This window comes from Cinclus cinclus, chromosome 21, assembly GCF_963662255.1.
Source record: "Cinclus cinclus chromosome 21, bCinCin1.1, whole genome shotgun sequence".
In the NCBI taxonomy this organism is placed as follows: Eukaryota; Metazoa; Chordata; class Aves; order Passeriformes; family Cinclidae; genus Cinclus; species Cinclus cinclus.
This window is the reverse complement of record NC_085066.1, coordinates 2,958,111-2,970,924: the sequence shown is the minus strand read 5'-3', so window position 1 is coordinate 2,970,924 and position 12,814 is coordinate 2,958,111. Positions and strand designations below refer to the sequence as shown.

At 37.5% G+C, this 12,814-nt stretch overlaps 1 protein-coding gene across 1 annotated transcript in view; it reads left to right on the top strand.

Moving 5' to 3' along the window:
* The first annotated feature begins 848 nt into the window (after positions 1-848).
* The window catches only part of GULP1 (GULP PTB domain containing engulfment adaptor 1), a 54,435-nt gene continuing 42,469 nt past the window's right edge, over positions 849-12,814 (top strand). Inside the window, exons 1-2 of the mRNA XM_062506634.1 lie at positions 849-852; positions 2,610-2,671. Of these exons, the coding sequence (XP_062362618.1) occupies positions 849-852; positions 2,610-2,671 (66 nt within the window). The remainder of the gene's footprint in view (positions 853-2,609; positions 2,672-12,814) is intronic.

Below are 12,814 nucleotides of genomic sequence, written 5' to 3'. Positions count from 1 at the left end.
GTGGTGTATGTCCATAGTCAGACCTTACAATTCAGGAGATGCTTGTTACACACTACCCCATAACAGCTTGGATGATTTTTTGCACATCTTTACTATCTGCCTGAGTTTTACCTGGTATTGATTTAGTTTAGCATTAAGAGCACTTTCCGAAGTACCACCACTCTGTAATTATTACTTGCCTCTAAGAAATGGACTTCCATCTTCAGTGGCTGTGGATCTACATCTGAATATTGGCCTAGTTTTACCAACAGCACTTGACTCCTGGAACCAGGTGCCTTTTGGTACCCTGCTAAATTACTGATTTTGTTTTAAGCTGAGAGCAGCTGTCCATATTTCCTTATCTTCCTCCCAGTTAGGGGCAGCAACAATCATGGCAACACTTGCCTAGCAGTGTTATTCCCTGCTGGAATCTCTGTCACATTACTTTTAGAGGCTGGTAGGCAACTTGATTTCACAGAAACATTTTGTGTAAAGCTTTGTACATGATAATAAAATTGGAAAGATTACCTGATGCTGAATTAAGACCTGCATTTCACAATTGACTCCCAAACTAAATACCATTTTTTTTTCAGATTTAAATTTGCCCTGATGGGTAGAAGGGAAGAAGAAACATTTGCAAAGGATAGTTATTTTTGATGGTACCTGTCTAGCCACTTGTCTGCTTGCAAAATTGCTTCAGAAGCTACAGCTCTGTCACTTGTCTATGGTGCTACTAGGCATAAAATGAGTGGAGAACTATTGCAATCTCCTTAAGAGGTTTAGCACTCTAGTTTTACTAGATTTTCCTGTATAAATGTATAAATACGACAGTATCCCTACTGAAGCTAGTAAAGGGTGATGTGAAGAACATGGGTAAGTTAACCCTTGGTGTTAACAATGTGGCTGCACCTGGAGGAGTTGGAATTGGCCCCGTGCAGGTGTTCTCAGAGCAGGTTGGGGCAGGGAGCAGTCCTGAGTGCCAGCCCAGGGCCTGCCTTTGCCAGCAAGCCCAGTGACCAGCTGCTTGCCTGGGCTTCAGGTCATCCCCTGGGCTGGCAGGTTTTGTTCTAGCAGCCCTGAGTCACAAATGCACTGGGATGGTTATTTCACACTTTGGGCTAACATCAGCCTTTGATACCGTGTTAAAGCAGAGATCAGGTTTCAGTGTTAAAATATTCTGGGAAATGATTTCTTGGTTCTGGCAGTCCGATCACAAGCCACAGTTAAAAGGAAGAGCCACTTTAATCATCCTCCTGGGTGCTGCTGAGTGAACAAATCATTCTTCCTTAATTAGGAAGTGATAATATCGCTTCTCAGTAATGGAGCTGAACATTACTGCCATCTAGAATGAAATTGGCTTAGGGAGAAAAGAATCCTCCCAGCTTTGTAGCTCTGATCCTGTTACTGTGGTGACTGGTGAATATCTTGTTTAACGGTTTTCTTGCTTCTGCATAATCTAAAATATTTAATTATTGCTTTTGTGTCAATCAGTGTCACAGCTTTTGCTCTTCAACAGTTTAAATTGAACAGGATTTTATTGTTCTTAAGTGTAACTAAGAAAAAGTTAGTAATTTCTGTGACTGCAATTGCCCATAAAGGCAAAAGGAATCATGAATATCCAAGGATAGAATTTTGCTTTAAGCTGCTGTTCTGTTACTTAACTCAATAAAGTTCCAGATTTGTGACTTTAATTAATGGTCATTTGAACCAAGATAGTCTCAAGTTAGAAAATGCTACTAAATGTTCAATATATGTAATATAAAATGTTAATTGGAGTTACAGATTCTCCCAAATGCGTGCTAATGCAGATTAGCATTTTGGAAAATTTTTGTTTTCTTAAGCCCTCCCAAGTGAGAAAACGTTAAAAATTGTTTTCTAAGATTGTAATAAAAAGAAGCTTTTTCTTAACATTTGGAATTCCATCTTAAATTGTGTAGAATATCCCAAAAGGCCATTAAAATAAGAGTGGAAGATGTATTTGAGAAATAATTACAGAATTATGTCCATGCAGCAGGAAAAGTAGGAGAATAACACAGTCTTGTAATGAGAAAGTTATAGGTGACTATGCAAATTTGTTTAGCATACGTATGGAAAAATTTCTGATGATCTGAACTTGCAGGATCTAGAATTTGTGAATCTAATGCACATCATTTTTCTTTTATAAGGATTAGGGCTTTCTTCTTTCAGTTACAGCTTGGATTATTTTTTGTTTGTCCATTAGATATCTTGATAATACTTCAGAAGAAGCAGATAATTCATCACAAAAGCATCATTAGCTGCACAAGGTGCTTTAAACAGCAGGATACAGAAAATACTGATCTGAGGCAGAAATAGCAACCAGCCTCAGACCAATTAATACACTGGGGGGAGGAGTTGTAGGTCTTAAGGAAAGCAAATTTGGTTAAAATAGGGAGTGTGCCCAATAGAAAGAAGCAGGTTCTTTCTTCAAAGAGTTTGGGAAGGTGTGAGATATTTCCCTCCAGTCCCTCTAACTACTTCAGAAAGTTTGGGGTTTTTTTTCTTTTTTAAGTAAGAGGGTGATTGTTGAACTTTTCCACGGAGCTATTATTATATTTAAGTTAACAATTGAATAACCTATTCAGTGCTTCTTTTATTTTGCTTTTCTGTAGACAAAACATGGATGCACACTCCTGAAGCCTTATCAAAGCATTATATTCCCTATAATGCAAAGGTAAGAAAATATGAAGTTATTTTCTCCTCATACCTTTAGAACGCAGCGCATTCTATCATGTTTTTAACCTGAAAACTGCAAAACGTAAGATTTGCCAGATGAAATAAAGAAGACAAACTTAGTAAATGTCTGTTTTGCAGGTGAAAATGTTCTGTTTTGAATGGCCAGTTGATTCTTGTTCTGAACTATGGCTCACTAGAAAGCAAGCCAGTGTTCCTTCACTGCTTGATGATGGTTTTTTTAAAAATGGATGGAAATTCTGAGTGCAAAGGAAGTTAACATCAGGCTGCATGCTTACAATATTATTAAAATTAATGGCATAAACTTCTTTTGAAGAATATCAAAGGCAATAAGTAACAACCCTTTCTGCTGCATATATTGAAATGTCAAATACTCAGGAAATGTGGTGAACAATAATGGCATTTTTGCACAGTAAAGCCAGAAGCCTTACTTTTATTTACTTATCCAATTACGGTGAGATAAGTTTATATAAGTAATGCTTCAGTTTCTCTAATGACAGACATCCTTTGGCAGGAAATGCATTTTACCTAAATACCTTAGAACCTCAAGGTTCCTAAATACTTACCTAAATCCCAGCTTAGAAGATAGTTTGCTAAAAGGAGGAGAGAACATGCAGCCATCAGCATAACTCAGAGTAAACTGAGTAATCTGCAATTACTTGCTCAAACTGAGAGTATAATTCAATAACACTCTATTGTGGGCTGTTCTGGATGACATTCTCTTATGATTGGTATTTCTTAATATAAAAACCTGTCTTAAAATAATCTTAATAAAAATCAATGTCAGAATTCTGAATATCAAAAATTTATATTTTTTATATATATGTATGTATATACATATTTAGATATTTGTTTCACCAGCCAGGACTCGGGTTTCTTTGTGAGTGCTCCCCACTTTTGTATTTGCAATTTTCTTTTGCTTAGCATTGCCACACGTTGAGCAGGAGTTTGTAGTAGAAAACAGAGTCTTGTTCTCAACAGTTGCCAGGTTTTGAAGGTGTTTTTATTCTGGGGGTTCTCCAACTGAATTTTTGTCCAAAGGACATATCACCATTTAACTGAATAGCTTTGCCAGACACCTTGGCTTCATATTGCACTTCTTGAGAGGGAGGATTACTTGCTGTGGTGACTGTGCCATCTGTTCTAAAAGCAAGATGAAGCCATGAGTTTTGTCAAAGCACTGAACAGTGTCTGTTCATTTCGGGGTTTTGAGAGAAAAAAGAAACTTCCTTTGTCTTTCATGTTTCATTGTCTGCCTTAAAAGCAGATCTGGTGAGTAGGTGTCAGTGCAGCTGTGCAGAAAAAGAATTAGAATAAAGAAAATGGTGCTAAGGTGGTGGTAGCTGTGGAAACAGCAGCATCAGCAACTTCTGGAGTAGAAGAAAAGAATTCCAGTCTAAAGGAAGTCTGCTCTCATCCTGGTTAGGAAGACTCTTGGACCTGCATTTTTTTTAAACTGTGTCAGTACAAACGAAAACATTTTGGTCACACCATTTTTTTTTTCCCAACAGAAAGATTATTTAGAGTTTTTATAGTACCGTATCAAATACAGACTCATTTTTATGTGGTTGCATGACAGTTTTAATACCACCTGGATATAAAATTCCTAGGCAATCCCAAATTTCTGCTCTGTGTCAACTTTTTCTGTAATGGTCCTGAATTAAGAAGTGATGTTTGTGTTATTTTCTGTACTGCAAAGAAAAAAAACTCTCTTTTGCCCTTAAGGTAATTCTCTTGATTTGAGGCCTGCTTCCTTTATGCAAAACAGAAGTGATCAAAGTGTGGCTTTTTAATGGAATGAGACTGCAGCTTTTAGAAGAGCTGCTGGCTGTCATCACCTGAGTGTTCCTTTCTGCCGATCAAAAGCCGCCCCAACCAGCGATGGTGACTGTGCCTCTCTGTAGCAGTTGTGTCTGTAATCCCCTTGAGAGTCACTTTTCTGGCTTTTAGCAAACTTCCACAGGCACAGCTTTCCTTTTTGCAGACAAGGGGCTGTGTTTTGCCAGCCTGGTGTTTATGTTGGCAGCTGGCAAGGCAGGGGTCAGTGGCTGTGACCTTGAAGAAGGGTCTGCTCTTTTCCCTGGCACATGAAACCCTTGGGAGGACGTTTCACCAAGAGATGTCACAGCTCCCTGGTGCTCACACAGCCACTGGCCTAATGCTTGCTTCACACTCATTTTCAGGGTTTTCGTATTGTCAGCTGTGGATTTGATTCTTGATGCAGTAGTTTCAATTTGAAATCTAGTTAAATGAACAGTGCAAAAAAGGAGTTTAGTAATGGTCTCACATTATGATCTGGAAGGTTGTTTCCAGCCCAAATTATTCTGTGAGGCTGTAATAAAAGACCTCTCTTGGCAGTACCTAAAACTATTAGTCTTCACTCTAGGACAAGAAACAATTTTAGATTTTCCACTATATGCCATTTGGTATTCCATGTATTTTTTTTACCACGGAGGAATGTCAAATAATACTCTTGTGGAGCAGGTATTTTGTACAAGGGTCATAGATCAAATATCACTATGGCTTTAGGTGCAGCTCTGTCTTTTGAAAATCTGCATTTTGCTATCATTGTTGTAGAGTATTATCAAAGCCACATTTTTGAGGCATAAACTGCACTTCTACTACATTTTCTTTTTTGCTATTGCTATAAAATGTCTCATTTTTTATCCAGTCAACATTACAGCAGAATGATCGTGACTGGCATTAAAAGTAATGAAAAAATGTCAAATTGCAAATTCCCAAGTCAGCACAGTTACAAGGCACACTGTGAAAAAATATATTTAAGATATGTGGTAAAGTTAGATATAGCAAGATATTTCAAACAGAGCACAAAAGTGTTGAAAATTAGAAACTACTGCAGTAGGAGAGAAAATGTGAGAAATAATGAATTTTCCCACTTTAAATTTATTATAATTAGAATTAATAACTTAATACCAATTAACTTTCATTAGAGTACTGAAATGTCGTGCATGTCATCATAATTAATTTAGTGTATAGGCACAGAAAAAAATAGCATTATGAAAATAATCAAATGAGATATGAAAGCAGAAAATTGTAATTTTACAAGAAAATGCAAATTTGAATGTCTTAGTTATTTCTGATACATTGCAGTCATTAAATTACTCTTTCTTATCTCCCATATTTAATCTCAGCCTTTCTATAAACTAGAAACAGAGCTGGTTTATAGAAAATAAGAGAATGGAATGAGACTTTTAACACAAAATTCTACAAGGAGATACAATTTTAAAAACTGAACCAAGACTACAGGAGTCTGTCCAACAGCCAGGCTGTTCACCATTCAGAAAAATTTCACATATGCTGATCTCCATGAGGATTCATCCTCAATAAACCATCAGACAAACCAGCAGCTGCAGTCTCTGACTTTATTGACTTTAATAAAGTAGTAATTATGTAAAAATATAATAAACTAGTCAGCTGTGGATCCTGGACAGCAATGAATATTTCTCTCAGAAATGCCTCCCTCGGATTACTCTGGCTCAGAAAGGGTAAAACCAATCTTGGCTTCTTTTAAAAAGCAGTTTGAACATGAAAATGTTAGGTGTAACTTAATAGAGGAACTCGAAATTTCTGGTTTGGAACATAGCAGAGAAGAAATATTTGCATTAAGTAATCTGTAAAGCTTTGTTGAAATGTTTTGCATTTCCACTAGGAATTATTATGTGCCACTAAAAGGGAGTGATGGGTTATATTGGTCTAAACCCTTTTTTCCCCCCTTTTTTTCATAACTAATATTCTCTTCATTCTGAATCTTCAAGGAAAATCAAACAGGGCAGGTCCTCTTGTTTTACAAGTTGTTTTTCAATGTGTTGCTGTATTATTACTGAAAATAAGGAAAATGTAGAAACAAGGATGTTCATTAAATCTTTGAAATGTGTAGAACCAAGGGTTGCATTTGAAAGAAAAGACAGTTTGAAGCATGAACTAGAAAGGTCCTCAAACCCTATTTTGTACTGTTGGTGTAGCTCCCAAAGATTCTGAGTAGGGAGATACCAGGAGGACAGACAAGTAACTCAACAAAACATGTTAATTAGAGCTAAAAGATTAGGTGGGAGGGAAGTCTTGTTTACTCATTAATACAGGTTTATTGTGCAAAAATCCATTCAAATCAGGGATGTAGAGATTTTTGTAAGTCAGAATTTAGGGGCTGTATCCTAACTTGCACTTCATGAGGCATTGAGGACCTGAAACTCTTAAAGGCAAACACATTCTCAAAATGAAAAAAACATTCCCCAGAATTGCATGTGCATATTTAATGTTCAGATTAATCTTAAATCTTTCAAACTAGGTATGGGTTTGGGGATTAAATTTTGGGGTTTGAAGAGGGGCAGGTGGGAAGGTGGGACCTCTTCACACGTGGTTTATGTTGTTTGTTTTTTCTTTTATCCTTGAAATCTGCTGAAGCACTCTGAGTGTGTGCTGTGTAACAGAGCACTCTGGTAATTTTGTAGTGGTTATAACTTTTTATTTGTGTTAGTGTCTGATGTGTACGAGGAAGAATAGGGTCGATGCTTTCTATTGATTTTCATCAGTAACACTCAGAGGTACTAACTGAAACTGTGCTGTGCATTTCCAAGGGGTTACTGCAATTTATCACAGTTCATTAGATCATAAATTCTTTGAAGCTAAGGGCTATCTTTTTGATGTTTGCACAGCCTCTAGAATAATGAGAGGCAGGCTGGAGGTGCTACCCTGATGCAAATACTCTTAGATCAAAGCTCAGAATAAGTAGGCAGCAGAAGACCTTGGACTTCTCTCATGAGCATTCTTCTCAGTTGGGATAATTAAATGATAATGAAGATAAGAAATGGGTGACTTATTATCCTCATCTTAAAGATAAAGAACTAAGGTAATACTGAAGGTTTTCCACATATCTGCCCCAAATCTCTGTTCTCAAATCAGACCCCAAATTTTGAACTCTTGCTTTCATGCCTTGAGCTCAAGATTAAATGTCTTCTCAACACCTGCTCTCTTAGTGAAAAAGATTAGGTTGCTCTTTAGGGAAGACTCCAAATCCTTATGTGAAGGATTTTTAAATACAGAATCAGAATTTTCTCTTTCTATGTTCACCTAATGACATGAGTATCACTATAATGATCTAGACTAGGTTAACTTTACCCCTTCAGCACCAAATTAAGGTCTCTTATTGGAAAACATAATATTTTTTATGAAATAAGAAGCAAAAGCTGATATTTTTGTTGGATTAATTGTCATTTTAAAATAATTTACAGATTACTTTCCATCTCAGTTATGTTCTCTGAAACAGTTCATACAAGATGTTCATCTCACATGCTGGTAGATCTAAGGTCATGATAATGATGGCTTCATTTCATGTCTGATGTCAGGTTGAAATATTTCTGCATTTTGCTAAAACAGTCAGTCTAATAAAAAAAATCAGTTTCTAATTTGTATTGTTCAGCAGGAAGACTGTTTCCTGTGTTTCAGTAGTGCTCTGCACATTTGTTGAATTATAGCATAAAGAGACAGTTATTTCTGTTACAAGTAATTTTTTTAAAATAAATTACACTCATCCTAGCCAGATTTTGAAAAAACCTCTGTTATGGATATTCTTCAAGTACCTGAAGGCCAGACATTGAATTTTGGCGATCACATCTGTTTTATAGCTGTCTTTTATGAGAGATTATGTGTAAAGAAGGGAGTTTCTTCTAAAAATCAGATTAACAAGAGAGAATATAGACAGTCTCATAAAACAGAAATCATCACAGAAGACACTTGCCATTCCCTGGAGGAAAAGTGAAGGATCCAGTACAGCTAAAGCAATGTCAGAAGTGCTTTTCTGGTGAAGGCCCATTGCCCGAGCTGTCCTTGCTCCCAGAATCTGTGATGGAATCGAAGAAGAGGGGTTTAGAGAAGGGTTTGTGTTCTGTGCAGCAGCACGTTCACACACAGAGTGGCACAGCTATGGTAAGGGTACGTTCCCAGCCCTGGAAAGGAACATTTCCAGCATGGTTGGGTTTTCCCATAAATATCTTGAATGCAATTCCCAAAAACCCTTGAGCAGCTTGCCTTGTGCTGTGGTTGTGAGCCCTCAGGAGATGAAAATGCTGCTGAGCTGCTGTGGCTGAGGAGCTGTTTCCTCCCCAGCCCTGCTCTTCATTTGCTTTTTCAGCTTTTTCAGCCTTTTCTTCCCAGCTGTGCTCTCTTGTTGCTATTGCCCCTTTCCAGTCCAAATATTCAAAGCACACACAACCAGCGCAGGTTGTCCTGTCCTTTTTTTTTTATTCCAAGATCCCCAGTTAAAGATATTTTGTCAGAACTTCAAAAATGTCGCAGTTTTAAGGGCATGGCTACTGCTCTGCTTTGTTACCTGTGTATTTATCTGCTGCATGGACCTTCTCTCTCTGCAGAATTAGTTCCTTCCACATGTAACTAATTTGATTTTGACTTGGCTATTCCAGTCAAATATTCTCTGAAAATTTCTGAGAGTGTTCTGTGAATGTAGCAACTGAGAAAGATGTATATGTGTCATTTGTATAAAATTACCAACACATTTAAAGAAGTAAATGGAGCTTAGGAAGTAGTTTCTAGCAGCAAAGAAAACAAATTCCTTTTTAGTTAAACACAGACATTTTCTTGTCCAGTTGTATCAAAATGCTAATATTACTTTCTGTGAATATAGCATTTAATTTAGCATATTAATGTAGATTATCCATGTGATTGTGGATTACAATTTGCATACTGACTCAGCATATTTTCTCACTGAAGTTACATTGCTAATAAAACATAAGGCTTATTCTTTACAAATTAAGTGGTTCTCAGTATAGGAAATCTAGAGCTTAGGAAAAAAAGCCAACCAACCAATGATAAAACAACCAAGTTTCATATTTTGTGTTCCTGTCCTTTAATACTCCTCAGCACCTGTACCTGTCCTTGGTGTCTATTATCTTGCCCAAAGAATGTATGTATAAATTATTTACTGCACACCAAGTAGTTATGATACTAGATTTTAAATTGCAGATGATCTTCTCTGGTTATGATAGCTTAAAAAAAGAAATCAAGTCTCTGTTCACATTTTTGGGTTCCTTGAAAAACCTACCAAAATTTATATTATATTTCCAAGCTGCTAAAGCATTAGCTGCACACATTCATGGCTCTTTCTTCAGAATAGCTCTTTTCTGGTGTGCTGCTTGTCCTCTATTTGACAGCACATTGATTCTCTGAATCAAGAATTAAATCAGGAGTCATTTATTCTAATTATGGTGCAGAAAGCCTCGCAGTATTAAAAGTCCTGATTCAGAAGCAGTGCAGTGTCCTTAAAACAGGCCATTTCTTATTTCACATTAAACTGGAAAAGGTCTTTAATAAACTGAGAGTCAGGGACAATAGTTATTTGTTCCTATTACTGAGGCTATTTGTGTTGGAATGAGGATTTTGTTCCTAACTGTGACTTCTGTTTTTTGTCCCACAGGGAATTCCTGTTTCTGTGTTTATAATGTCATTGCATGTTGTCATGGCAAAAGTGTGATAGTACAAGTTCAGTATTATGTTAGTCAAGGACAAGGGAGGTAGAAATTAGATCAAAATAAACTTAAACCACAAAATGGGAAGTGTCTGTGGAATTTCACCTCTGCTTTTATAAGATACTGTTAGTGTTTTCTGGTACAAAAGAATAACTTCAATACTTTTATATTGATATTTATTAATATATATATACTATATATGTACATAAATCCATCACAATTTTTTCTAGAACTCATAGAATTCATTTTCATTTAGCAGAGGAAGGCTGTAAGAGTTTTGTGTCCAGCTTCAGTTGCTACAAGCTGAATGCTCAGAATTGCACAATCCCACCTGGAGCTGGCACATGGAAACTCCTGGCTGGTCTTGTACATGTTGTCATGAAAGAAGGAATCTGAGGGCTGTGCTCAGAGCCCATCCCAACAATGAACTCACCTGGGAAACATCTCATGGCAGGAGCAGCTGCTCTCAGTGGTGTCATGGCCTGTTTGCTCCCCTGGCTCACAGGTGTGTCCCCAAAGTTCTGGGTGTGTCAAAATGCTCCCAGTTTTATAAAGCTTCACCTTATTGGTACAGCAGAGTGGATTTGTCAGTTTTCTGAATTAAGATAGCTTTTGTTATCAAATACTTGACAGCATATCTTGGTTCTTCATAAGGGCTCTGTCTCAGTTCAGTGTCCACTCTTTTGGGGAGATAGGCCTAATATTTGTAACAGGAAAAAAAAACACAAAAAGAGTGTCAGGATGCTAATACAGAGCCCACCAGTAGGTTCTGGATTCCAAGGAGCAGTGGGGCTATGAAAACCAAGTTGTTAATTCAGCAGGGCCAAATTGTCAAACCACAAGAGCAGCTTTGGATGGCTTGTGCTGGGTGTTCGAGTTGCTGTAAGAATACCAGCACTTGGGATCTTCATCTTGCTGTTCCTTTAACTGTAGCATTTTACTGGAGAGGTGTGTGTGTTTTTGATGTGGATGTGGAAATCTGTCCTTTCCATTTGGAAGTGCTGAAGATGATCTCTAACCTCAGCTTGGGTAGAGGAGTGGCTCTACACACGTAATGATAATTAAAGGTTTTCTCATACAGCAGTGCAGTGAAGTTCCTACTGAATGGCCGGGGCTGCAGGCTGGCATCTGAAGAGGTTAAGGGGGAAGTGAAGCAAAGTGGCCTCTGTGGTCTGAAGTTTATTTCACATCTGTACAAAGAATGTAGGAGTTGTTGCAATTTTGGAGTCTTACGTTTGAGGTAAATTAAATCAGTGCATTGGCATCTGGTTCATGGAAACAAAAAGAAAAAAGCAGCAAATGGTATCGAACTTGTTACATTAAGATATTTGAAAATATCTAGGACTTAGTGAAAAGCACTGTTTTAGTACATTTAAGGGCCTACTTTGACTTTTTTCAAGAAGAAATGATGCTTGAGTTAAATCAAGTTGCTGTGGTGCAGAGCTAAGTTTGTCTAATTATGAACTTGTAAAGCTGAAAAATCTGTCCACTCTGTTATTATTTACTTCTGAAGCTGAAAACTTGCTGTGTAAAGTAGTGAATATGAATTCTTTTTAGGTGGCTTTCTTCAGTGAAGGTAAATTAATTTTTTTTTTTTTTACTGGCAACAATCCAGTCAGGAATATAAATTTTCTAAATTGAGGCATTCAAGCAGTGTGATGTGTCTTCAGTGAGTATCAGAGGGTTTCCATATTTGAATATCCTTTCTAAAGGAATTGTTGGGTTTGATAATTAGGCCTGTTCTTCCTATCTTGATACAGAATGGTTCTTGTGCACACCTTCACCGAATATTGGTTCAACAATGAAAATTTTTTACAGAACTGAAATATGCTGTATTTTAAGACTGACCAGTCAGTTTAGAGCTGCCAGTTCTTAATTTTTTGGAGGTCAAAAACTAAATGGAATCTAAACTAACAGGATAGTACCCACAGAGGGTTGCAGGAGCTGGCAAGGATGTCATTGAGCATCTCTGGTTGGATAGCTCAGTCATTTTCTACACAAGTCAGAAGCAATTCAGGCCACATGTAGGGTCAGGCTAGATCACAGTAGTCAATACTGTGCCTGTTTGATGGGTTTTCTCCTGGTAGTTCTCCTTAAGCTTTCAGGCTGTGTCCAGCTGTGCTACAGGAGGCTCTGCAGAGTGGATGAGGAGTGGCAGAGAAACATAAGACACTGATTTGATGCCATTGTTTGGTGTGAGTGTCAACAGAGTGTGGAGTGAAGTAAAAGAGCTGTAATAACTTGAGGATGATGCCTTTGGGTTGCTCACAGACATCTCCTGCTGCAGTAAAAGGATCTGACAGTTTCTCCTACCAAAAAAACCCAGTCTTTTCACATGTGTAAAAAGCCAAAACTGCAAACACAGAATATGTCCAAATCTAAGCACAGTAGATAGATTTTGGAAATGTGCCATTCTTTAATTTACTCTGTCATTTTGTCCAGCCTCTGGGCACATGATTCTTGCACGTGAAGGCTGAAGGACATTGCAACACACATGTGGAAAGAATGCTATGCAAGGACCTGTGTGACCCACTCACAGCCAGGGAATATATGATGAGAAGTTGTGTTTTAAAGCGATGAGTTTGCTCTCTCTGCCATTTTCTTCTGCCTTGTTTATAACATGT